The sequence below is a fragment of the Suillus plorans genome (genome assembly GCF_016647745.1).
Source record: "Suillus plorans strain S12 chromosome Unknown HD556scaffold_42, whole genome shotgun sequence".
NCBI lineage: Eukaryota > Fungi > Basidiomycota > Agaricomycetes > Boletales > Suillaceae > Suillus > Suillus plorans.
The window spans coordinates 321,220-333,285 of record NW_024537426.1 but is presented as its reverse complement, the minus strand read 5'-3'; the positions used below and the strand labels follow the sequence as shown (position 1 = coordinate 333,285).

The 12,066-nt window shown below is 44.4% G+C and overlaps 1 protein-coding gene across 1 annotated transcript; it reads right to left on the bottom strand.

Annotated features, from left to right (window-relative positions):
- Positions 1–1,970: 1,970 nt before the first annotated feature.
- On the bottom strand, positions 1,971–3,477 carry HD556DRAFT_1309888 (uncharacterized protein; the record flags this gene model as incomplete). The annotated part of the gene is made up of 6 exons (XM_041300338.1): positions 1,971–2,094; positions 2,147–2,421; positions 2,519–2,626; positions 2,683–2,814; positions 2,981–3,127; positions 3,193–3,477. 6 exons carry the CDS (start codon positions 3,475–3,477, stop codon positions 1,971–1,973), a joined length of 1,071 nt encoding a protein of 356 aa, XP_041158404.1.
- Positions 3,478–12,066: the final 8,589 nt, after the last annotated feature.

Below are 12,066 nucleotides of genomic sequence, written 5' to 3'. Positions count from 1 at the left end.
CGAGATGGCAGATACCTAGCAAGTAGCGGACTTGACCAGAAACTCACTATGTGGGTGGTAAAAGACATGGTCCCTGAGCTTACAGTACGTGTTTGCACGCCCATACTGCAAGTTGACAAGCTATACAGTAGGAAAAATCAACCCCAGTCACCAACACCATCTTGCTTCGACGTCCGTACTTTCTCATCGGACCGCCTTTTTTCCATTACTCACGGATCTAACACAGGTTGATGTCACAAATCGTCAATCAAGGAGTGATGTGTTCACAGATCGGGAGTCAGATGATTCATACGGTGATTGCTTTCAGGTAAGCCTTGGGTTTTTTTGTGCGTCCTGGGGCACCAGTATTGACGATGAACAGACTTACCAGCCCTATCATCCTGCAGCACCACCTTCAGGACACTATCGTCGTTCTCGGAATCACAACCTATCCCTCACTCAGCACTTCTGGAATACTATTACAGGCTATTGCAGTCCCTTCTCGACGCCACTCGCCAGCAAATGAGTCCACCGCGCTGCAACCACGTCCCAAGCATGGTCTCTTTGCACAATACACTGGCCCGCAGCCCGTAAGCATTGCAGCTGGAGGGAAAAAGTGTAAGCACTGCATCAGGTGTCCCTCGTTCTGCTACATACATTACCAAATCTCCAGCGGATCTACGTAGGGCGTCCGCCTGTGAAGACTAGCACTCAAACTGGTCAGTCATCCTCAACGATAGCTCAACCTACAGCGCAGCCACTTTCGATGTCACGGCCCCAGACTCAGAGTCAGGTGCAGATGACAAAACAACAACCTGCTTCAAACGAAGACTACGGTTGCTGGAGCAATTTTGGCCTCGCATTCTGGTGCGTCCGCCGCGCTCGTCCTGTTGTTCCCACTGCTGGTCAGCTTGCTGCCTCGTAATGTTACTTTACCGAGGGTGTTTCAGTATTTCCTATCTCATTTTGTACCGCATCATTCTTGATTGCGTGTTTGATCAATCTAATTGCTTGTAAGGGTCTATTATGCCTGCTCTACTACGTAGATATGTTTTCCGCATGCATGCCTGGCAGACGTTCTATTACAAACAACATCAAGTGGATTGCGTATGCTCTCCATTTCGAAGTACCTGATAGGGCGCTTTTCACTTTGACATGGTCGACTTATCTAACATCCACGAAACGCGCGCGACGAAGGCGGAGTAGCGCAGAGGATTGCCTTTGGTTCCAGGCCGCCATTAACTCACCATTCCTGCAAAAATCTTTTGGGTTTGCTCTGGTGGGGCTGAGCCTCGGGAAACAAACTACAACACTACCACTGCATGTCCGAGTCAGTGGGAATGTGAGAGACCAAAACTTGGCGAGGCAAGAACTGTGAATCGGGCAAATGCTTCCGAGACACAGGAAGCGATGTACGGGCATGTGATTCTATTTCTTAGTCCTTACATGAAGTCTAGGCCAGAAGCTTGCTGTCTACTTATTTTTAACCTTGCTTATTGTACGAGATGTCCAAACCCAGCGAGTACACCGCCGAATGGCGCCAATGTCTGACAAACATAATTTTCCGGCTGCTCCCGCCCAACATTCACACATGGTTTGCCGTATGTCAGCTTGAATTGAGTGACAGACAAATAGAACGATGCTGCTCTGACCTACAGCGCCACATGTCGCTCACATGACTCGTCAAACGTCTGAGCAATGTTTGACCGCTACAGTGCAAGTGTTGGCTACAAAATGTTCCCACAGCGTCCAGTGTCGGATGTTCCTTAGATGTTTGACAATATGCTTGGGGCAGCACTCTACAGACCATGCCTCAGCATATGGGCCATGCCATTGGGACTATAGGGTTTACTATCGAGCAATGCACCATTGCTTTGTCGTACAGACTGTACCGTACAGTCACAACATTAATATCATGAACATGATGGCATTAAAGAGTGTGCGAGGGAATTACAGGCAAAGACAACGAGAATATGTATGTAAGTAGTAAACTACCACATCAACTTTTCATGGATCGCTCTTTGCCAACCAACAGTGACCGAATCCAAACTCGGAGCTAATGAACCGCCGCCAGGGAATATCTGGAGGTCTTGCTGAAGACATTCGGTGAAAAATCTGGAAATGAAGTTGAGAATTAGCGGTGTCAATTTTATCAATTGAAACATACTGTTTGATATAATCAGCGCGTGCTTGAGGAAACACATGCTTTTGTCGAGCCTCCTCTTTAAGCTCGTCAAGAACCTTATCAAGGTACTCCCAATACTGGCTAAAAGACCAAGTGCGCTCCTCCTCATTGTCGTTATCATCCTCCCCATCCTCTCCAAGTCCATGGCTCGCACTGGCAGTAGTACCAATTGGTATGTTATTGTCACCACCTTCGTCAGTCTGGGGCTGCAGACTCGGACCTGTTGATGCTTCTTCAGGTTGAGCGTTAGTGGTCTTCTGGTGAGAACATAATGTTCGGAAGTCAATTAGGAAAGATCGCTTATGAACATAGAGAAATAAGTTGTCGAAAGATGTTGATTGAAGAATTACTTACCATGAATGCAATCCGGGCCCAGTGCGCCATTGTGAGCTCTGTGCAGTTGCCTGCAAGACTGCGGGCCAGTGTGCTTAGATCTGAGCATTTCTCGATTGATGCAATAAGCTGTTACTGACGACATCAGCCTAGATGCATGATGTAGTCACAATTGGAGACATCACCTTCTGTTTCATATTTCCCCGCTGTGCTGTCAGTATCTTCTTCATCAGTACATCAAGCCGATCCATAGCATCAGAGTCCTGCAGTGCTTCCACAGGGATTTTGAAGACCGATGGATTTTTCTTGGAAAAATCCTAAGTGCGCTAGTTGTTCAAGTGAAAAGCAGTAGCTGGGAATGCCAATGACGCACAAAGATTTTTGCTGAAAGATCAGTGACATATGCTGTCAAATTAGGTGACAGTAAGCATGCACGAAGGCGATCACCTAAGGAACGCTTGTACATGACGGTAGTTAGCGCACGTATGGCTGTGAAACCAATGATGGAGTGAGTGTTACCTCAAAGTCCAGCGATTCGAGCACCTTGGCTGCTTCGGCTGCTTGAACCTTCCTATGAAAGCATGACAACTCGGCCATGAGCTTGATCATCATCAGTTTAATATCATTGATCTAGAACATAGAGCCACAGCAGATCACTTAGTCCTCAGGCGTTAAATGAGAGTTCTGCAACTCACAGTAGCAAATTCCTCTAAGCTGTTTTCAGGTAACCCTTTGCTCCTGCAGACTTCGGCAGCATATGTCTTCAATCTCTTGACTTCTTGCTGCTCGGTTTCCAATGAGTTTGTGCGCGGTCGTATGAGGCTACCTTGGCGTGGTGACAATGGTGATGATGGGGGCAACTGGTTGCGCCGTGTAGGTGTAGTAGCAGCTCCTCCATGAAACGTAGGACTCAGGAGAGTCACAGAGGGTGATGGCTGAGTAGTGGTAGTTTGTCGCCTGAATCGCGCTAGATACGACATCACTCCTCATCAAAACTGCCAGAGCTACTTGGACGATGGGAATAGAAGTGGTCAGCCTGAGCGAGAACAGGGATGGATACATACATTTAACTAGACCCAGAATTTACGCAGTACAATGGCATGCCCCATGCATGCATGCAAATTACACAGCTCACAGCCCAATGCAGTGCGTTGAATGTGTCCATTGAATTACGTTTCAATTCACGAAGACGTCAAAGTGGTTGCTTGAAGGGCGTGGGACCGTCAAACATGTTCACAGTTGAATCATTTGCACAAAAAGACCGTCAATTTGCTCGTTATCAGCTTAGATTCTATTATTATAGATTATTCTAATTCACAAAATGGTCAGTACTGCTGGCTGCTCTTGATCCGCTGTCTTGTTACTTAAGGGTCTTATATAAAAGTTGTGTATAATGACAACACAATTATACACAGTGAAGACTTCTTGCCAGTCCTTAAGTCCACGGTCTCCGACTTTTCTACTTCGTGGGAGGTAACGTGGTGAGTTCTTGGGAGGATTTAGTTTGTTGTCCTCTTCTTGTGTAGTTTGATACGAAGTGTTGTGGAATATTCTGTGTTCTGGATAAATTTGTTAGGTTTGTTTCAGCCTAGTAGGTCGTGTTTCAACCTATGAAAGTCTGTTTCAACTTTGTCGTCCTTAGATATGTGTCTCACTTTCCGTTGAAAGAGAGAGTCTTATGTATACACGTAAAGCTTAGAATGAGAGCTGTTCGATGGTTATATAGTCAATCCCTGTAAGGCAGTATATAACCTAGAGTAGAATAACGATAACGAAAGTTATATAGTCAACCCCTGTAAGGTAGTATATAACTTTAGAATAGAATAACGATGTGTCTTAGTCTTACTTCAAGGCACGTTGCCTGCACTTTTATTCTTACGTACTCTCACACGGTTTGAGAGAAGAATGAAAAATGGGAAGTTATATTTTATGGGTGAAAATGGGGTCCTTTTATACCTTTTGGGAACCCCCTTACTAAGCATGATTTATCAGATGGATTGGTAAGAATGTGGCTTACAAACCAGATGATGAATCAGCTTATTACTAAGTACATTACAAATACAGTGTAATCTTACAAAGAATTTACAAAGCATGACAAATCATGACAAAACATGATGAGTCATGTGAATGTTGTTACAAAGCATGACCAATCATGACTAAACATGTTGAGTCAGCTTAAATAATGTTACAAACCAGAATATTCCCCAGTCACATGATGTGCTGACAAATAAAATCTGGTGGCTGAAAGAAGCCAAATAAAAATAAACAGTCAGAAATAAATAGAGATACAAAACTTTGACAAACAAATCTGTGGCTGAAAGTAGCCAAATAAAAATAAATAATGAGAAATAAACAGAAGGTCACATGCTCATAAAAATACAAGGTAAAATAAATCTGAAAAGTGAGAAATAAAATACAAGACAATGAAATAAAGGAAAAATAGAAAGGTAACTCAGTGACAGAGGGCTAGACAGTCTCTCATATCTTCCTTATCACTCTCTATATATATCTGACATGGTATGAATCACATACCATGCATGACATCCACCCCGAACGAAAAATCGCAACTGTCCCCAGTTGAAGGGTAGGTCATGTCATTTTATTAATCATGATGTTGGTGACTCCTCCATCTGTTCTCTGGGTTGACAAGATGGTGCCATTCATCTAGGAGTCTGAAAATTTCAAAGTATACTGCACATGTAGGACATATTTGTGATAATGCTTCCTGGTGATTGTGATCCCAGAAGTATATCATTTGATTATAATGTGTTCTGATATCTTGAAAAATAAAGTATTTGTGAAGTTTATTGCAATCCTCTAAAAGGATGTCAAATAAACTTGCAATGTTCTGTTGAATTCGGTTTTCTATTGTGGTGTCTTTGCCGTTCATGATGTGATGTGTTTTGTTATTCGTCCTCTGAGAGGAAAGAAGTATCTGAATCTGATCCTGATGAATTTTTCTCAGAGTCTTGACCATTATCAAGAGTATCTGCAATTGATTGTAGAGTGGGATCATTTCGGCTTATATACGGAATTAGTCTAAAGGAGGCTACACCACGTCTAGACAAAGTTCCGTTCATTTCTTTAAGAATGTAGGATCCACCTTTGGTTTGTCTCTCGACAACAAAGGGTCCTAAGTATCGTGGTTTAGTTTTGCGATTCAGTTCTTTCTCAACTTGGGTATTTCGGACTAGTACAAGATCACCTGGTGCGAATGATTTTCTGCGCATTCTCAGATGATATTTCTGTTCAAACTGAAGCTTGGACTTAAATCTGGCCTTCTTTAATGTCTTAGCGGCACGTCTCAAGTCTTCAGGACGTCGTTCAATTTGGCGTATTCGTAATGCGAGGAAATCAACAGGATTCATATCCGTGTGAAATCCATCAACAAGGAATGTGGCTTCACTAAGGTCAAAAGGTAGAACAGGATGGACTCCATGTAATAGGTAGAAAGGTGAGAATCCGGTTGCACGGCTTGTGGTAATGTTTTCGGCAAAGAGTGCCTGAGGAACCTTCTCAGGCCATCGTGAGATGTGTTTTTCACAACTTTTAACTATTGCTTCTCTGATATTAAAGTGTCCACGTTCAACTACCCCATTTGCTTGTGAGTTGTAGGGTGAGATTTGAATCTGTGGAATGTCCACTTGTTGAAGTAAATTTTGGAATGCTCCCTTGACTTCGGAGCCATTATCGGTGACAATCTGTCCTATTGCTCCATATCGGCAATACAAGTCTTCCCAGAAAAACTTGGCCATAGCTTTGGCAGAGGCAGATCGTAATGCTCTTCCTTCTACATATCATGAAAGATCATCTCGAGCTAACACTAGATGCTTCATACCATTCCCGGCAGGCATCTTGAGTATGTCAATGTAGATCTTTGTGAAGATTGTGGCAGGTGTAGAGACTGTGATGGGTATGTGCATTTTCTTTGTGCTTCGAATCTGACAATCATGACAAGATTGTACATGGTGCTTAACATCGGTATACATATGTGGCCAGAAGAATCTATATCGAATAGTCTCAAAGGTAGACTGAACTCCTTTGTGGCCTAAATCTTCATGTGCTCCTGATAGTATAGACAGCCGTTTATCAGGATCAAAAATAACGAGCAAAGGGGGTCTATCTGGTAGACGCTTGTACATCTTTCCCTTTTGTACAAAGAATCGAGTTGTACGCTTGACAAATTTCTTGCGTTTAGCAGTACTTTCAAAACTTGGTGCTTCAAGTGTGGTAAGGAACTTGAAAATATCTGTCAAAGTCTGCTCTTGATCAGCAGCTGACAAAAATATAGATGGTAGGTTATTGGGATTATATGGATGTGTAGTGAAATTTGAGATTGACGTGAATAGGGCTATTTCGTCTAACCAAGAGTCATCTTCAGGGATAATCTCTTCGTCTGAAGCTAGAGGGCGTCTAGATAAGCCATCAGGCCCTCTGAAACTTGTTGCTGGTACATGGTGAAGTGTGAAATCAAATAGGAGAATTCCTTGAATCCATCTATTGATTGTGGCATTTGGTTGTAGGTCGGGCTCATTAAGCATGCCCTTGATATATTTTGCGTCAACTTCTACATGGAGGTTCTGAACTCCAATGATGTGAAGTCGGTAATGTCGAAGTGCTCTGAAAAGTCCATACAATTCTAACTTGGGCTGAGAGTATCGTGACTCTGCATCGCCCATAGGTAAAGAACCATATCGTGCTGGACGTCGTCGTCCTTCATCGTCTACTTGCGAAAGGATGATTCCTACAGCTATGAAGCTGGAATCAACTGATAAATATACGGGGTTTGAAGAAGTATAGTCAATGCTTCTCATTGCTGGTGCTGAACATATACGTTCCTTCAAAGTTTCGAAAGCAATATCTTGCTTATCTCCCCAAATAAAAGGGGCATCTTTTCTCCAAAGTTGGGTGATAGGTTTTGCTAGTTCAGAGAATCCTAGTATCCAAATACGAACTGTCCCACAAAGTCCCATAAATCCTCGGGCTTCTTTAATCGTAGTGGGAATTGGCCAGTTGAGAATTTTGGACACTTTCTCGGTATCAGGTAGTCTTCCTTCCGGAGTACAGCGCTGTCCTACAATAAGGACGTCTGGAAGGCAACACTGAATTTTCATAGCGGAGAATGTTGCACCTACGTCTTTTATACGGTGCATGATACGGTGAACATCATTTGCATGTTCCCAAATAAATCGTCTAATCCCTGGGTTTTCTTCTAAGACCTCGGGATTACCTTCATCGTCAGGATAGATAGTTTGTGGACCTTTGACTGGAAGGTCATCTATGAAAACATTGGCTACATGTGGAATTTCATCCTGCAGTACAAAGCTGGTACATTTCTGAAATTCTGCAGGTGCATTTGTATAGCCCATTGGCAAGGCTGTTAATCGCAGCAGTCCTAATGGTGTTAGGAAAGCTGTAAGATCTCTACTTTCTGGGTGCATTTTACGTGCATCAAATCCCCAGAATAAATCGAATACGGTGTAACACTGAGCTCCAGCAAATGACTCCACAAAGTCATCCACTATAGGAATGAGGCCAGCATCTCGAATAGAAATTTTGTTGAGAGGTTGAAGGTCATGGACTAGTCTTAGTTTGCCATTCTTCTTGAGTACACAGAACCAACGTGAACGGTATGCAGATTGGCTTGGTTCGTATACTCCTGCATTAATCTTGGACTTTAGTAGTTCAATAACTTTTTGACGTATCCCCGGTGGGATAGGAATATTCTTATATTCCCAAGGTACATGAGGTACAGTGGGAATGATATATGGGGTGAAATATGTTTCTTTGAGAGTCCCCCTATCTGTTTCTTCAAATGCTAGGGTCTCTTGATTTAAATTCATGATGTGTTGAAAAAGTTTATCTTCTTCAGGCCAAAGAAATCCTTGTGAATTTATCTTAAGGTCAACCATACGATCATGAGTTAGACGTCCATTAGGAACAAATTCAGGAGGATGTGGGGTTAACGGGATTAGATTTCGGAGTGGGTCATAAGGAAAATGACGATCTACTCTGGCTCCTTGGGGAAAAGTTCCTGACACGGGCTTGACTTTTTTGTCAACCCTCTTGTACATTGTAAGCACTGGATTTCCCTCAGGATAGTTGGTAGAGTCACAGGAAATTAAGATATCAGACTCAGTATCAGAATTTTCATTATAGTCTGAGTCTTGAAGTATAGTGTCTTCTTTATGATTGAAATTTGACGATTGATTTTTGGATGTGGGATTATTTCTAAGTCTCTCAAAACAGTCTTCTATAGACTCATTTTCAAGTAAATCTGAAGGATACACTAGGATCTCCTTACTTGAATTTTGTTCAATAGGTTTTGAGTGACTTAGACTTAAAACTTGATTTTGTTGTTGTTGTTGGGACTTAGGATTTTCGGACAAAGTTTTGGACCACCAAAGAATTGAATTACAGAACAGGTAACTCATATCTAAGGCTATCACTTGACTTTTTACACCGTTTTCCCATAGTATTATACTCATACACATAAGCCTGCAATGTAGTTTTTGTGAATAGGCAAGAGCACTAGAGACAATCAAAACAAGCAAAGACAAACATGTGAAACGAGACTCTGAGTCTGAGAGTGACATGAAAATGGAGATATAAATACATAGGCACTGGTTCGAAGACGTGAGGGTCCATGTTTTTGGGATTATGTGAATTTTCACATGAGCCAATAGAAGTCGAAGGGGAAATGGACATGATGGACATATACAAAATTTTGAGACTTGAAGATCCAGTAACGAGTTTTTAGATTTTCTATTAAAGAAATTGATAAGTTGAAAAAATAATAACGAAGGATAGAAGTTTACCTCTAGAGCACTAGAGAAAAAACTTCTTAGCCTTAGATTTCGGCTCCTCCTCAGGTTCCTCGGCAATATCTGAGAGAACGAACCACTCTTTTGAATAAAAGGGGTCTTTGAACATCTCACTGCGAAAGGGGGAGGTAGCTATGATGGTGAGACCTGAGCGCGCGATCCCAAGGACAAGGTCTCTGTCTGATGCGAGACGAAGGATGTCCTTGACAGTCCCAACATCGAGGAGACGAGATTCAGTAAGGGCACTGACAGTGTCCTCGTCAGGGAAAGGCATTAGGAGGGAATCAAGAATTTTAGAAGATAGCTCTCCTTCTCCATGAGCTTCGGCAATAGCTGCATATGAGTTCATCCGTTTAGCCTCACTCTCTGAGAAAAAAGGATTGACGTCGTCGTAGTGTCCAGTGTAGACTTTGTTAGTTAGACCTCCCTGGATGTGCAGAGTTTGGTCACATTTGATGGTTCCCGCGCGAGAGGATGCTTCAGCAAGCATGCGAGTCGAAAGGACAGTTTCAATGACATGGATTAAGTGCCGAGTGTGTGCCCTGTGGTCTTTGAGTTCTCGGACCCGTTCGTGCCAAGTCCTCCCAGAACGCGGACCTCCAGTGGGCAGTTTGACAGTTCCAGGGATGACAGGATGTCCAGGGTAGCTTCCATCTCGGAACATATGGTAGTTCCAATCATTAGCAATAATCTCGTCTTGGCAGAAACAATAGGACTCAATGGCTTGAACAACGTTAGGAATATAAACAGAATGATAGTCATTGTACTTCGCAAATTCAGAGCTCGGATATTCTTCAGCCTCGAGTCTTGTTAAACCTTCAAACGAAACATATTTCCTTCCATCTGGTCGACTCGGGCCTCGATAAGGGATGGTCCCTTCTGTAGGTGTGGGTGCTGCATCAGGTAGAGTTAACATAGGGATGTCTTCGTCATCCTGCGCGAGCCTCGAATCACTCAAGGTAGCTGTAGACGGCATATTATATTCAGGATTGCCCTTAAAAGGACGAGAGGGCATGAGCGAGGGCATATATTCATCCTCGTGGGGAAGACTGGTGACAGAGTTCGGTGGTGCCACTAAAAAGGCACTGGATGGTAAAGCACTCGAATAGGTAGACTCGATGTCGTTGTCAAACGACGGACGGACTAGGAAGACATTGATGGAGTCTTCTTTCGGAGAGACAGGTGATGGCGTTGACGTGATGGATGCAGCTGAGGAATGGGATATGATATCATCGTCTCGTTCTACAGATGATAGAACTAGAGTGAGCACGTCATTAAAATTTATCATTTCAATGCTCGTACCTTCAAATGAATCAAATACTTCGCTCTTGCTCGATTCTTGGACCGATGGAAGCTCCTTACCCTGTTTTTGTCCACGGGCAAAGTCCTTGACGAAGACTGTGTCTGGAAGGGTCTCTATAGGCGGGATTATGGTGTCAGAGTTAGAGTCTAAACCCATGTCAAGGTCTGGGAGCAAGGTAGGAGCAAAGCAAGGTTCATTGGTAGTAGAGTGTACAGGGAATGTAGGTAGTGCGTGCGCGTAAGGCGGATAATGGTATAAGGTACCGGTAGCATTAGGCACAAGGTAAGCATTTGGCAGCGAATGAGTCGCGATACCCGACGTTAGAGAGCCGGTGGACGAAGGATCCACATTGGGGAAAGAACAAGAGACGCCGGGCCAAGGATAAACGTTGGGGAGAGAACGACCCTCGAACATTGCAGAGGTGAGTGATGGTGCAAGGGGAGGAAGGATGTTGGCGGTGCCCAAGGTAGCGTTGGGTACAAGGATGGTGGCGGCCGTGCCCAAGGTAGCGTTGGGTAGAGGTGGAAGGATGGTGGCAGTGCCCAAGGTAGCATTGGGTACAAGGATGGTGGCGGCCGTACCCAAGGTAGCGTTGGGTAGAGGTGGAAGGATGGTGCCGGTGCCCAAGGTAGCGTTGGGTACAAGGATGGTGCCGGTGCCCAAGGTAGCATTGGGTGGAAGGATGTTGGTGGCCGTACCCAAGGTAGCGTTGGGTGCAAGGATGGTGGCGGCCGTGCCCAAGGTAGTGTTGGGTGGAAGGATGGTGCCGGCCATACCCAAGGTAGCATTGGGTGGAAGGATGGTGCCGGCCGTATGCAGAGTGGCATTGGGAGGAGACGCGAGGGCAGAGAGTGCCGTTGGCATTGGTGGTGCGAGGGCAGAGATTGCCATTGGCGTTGGTGGCGCGAGGGCAGAGAGTGCCGTTGGCGTTGGTGGCGCGAGGTTGGTGTTGGCGTTGGCCAAAGATTGTTGAGGAGGGGGTGAATATGAGGTAGCGTTTGTTTTAGTTAGATTTTGAATATGATAAGAATTAAAAAAAGACGTACCCTTCCCTCCAACAAAGTCTCCAACTCTAGTATCATCAGTGGGTGAGCCGGCAGAAAAGAACTCCCTGGGAGCTTCTCCAGAAAGGAAGGTCCTGATGCCAGAGTCTTGAGAGCCGGCGTGAGAGTCCACACGATCGTCCGGATCCAGAGAGGATTCTTCCCAGAGGACGGGAGAGTAGGAAGGAGAGGGAATATCAAGCTGGTCGTTGCCGGCAGGTGGGGAGAAGGCAGTAGCGTAGAAGGAAAGTGTGAGCGCATCATTCTCGATGGAAGTGCTGAACCGGAAGTTGCCGGGGTTCTGAAAAAGGAAGTCGGCCAATTCGGCGCGAGTATTGTCAAACACGTGTTCCGGCATATCCCGAGAACGCAATAAGTTACTAAATTTGGACGTGTGTG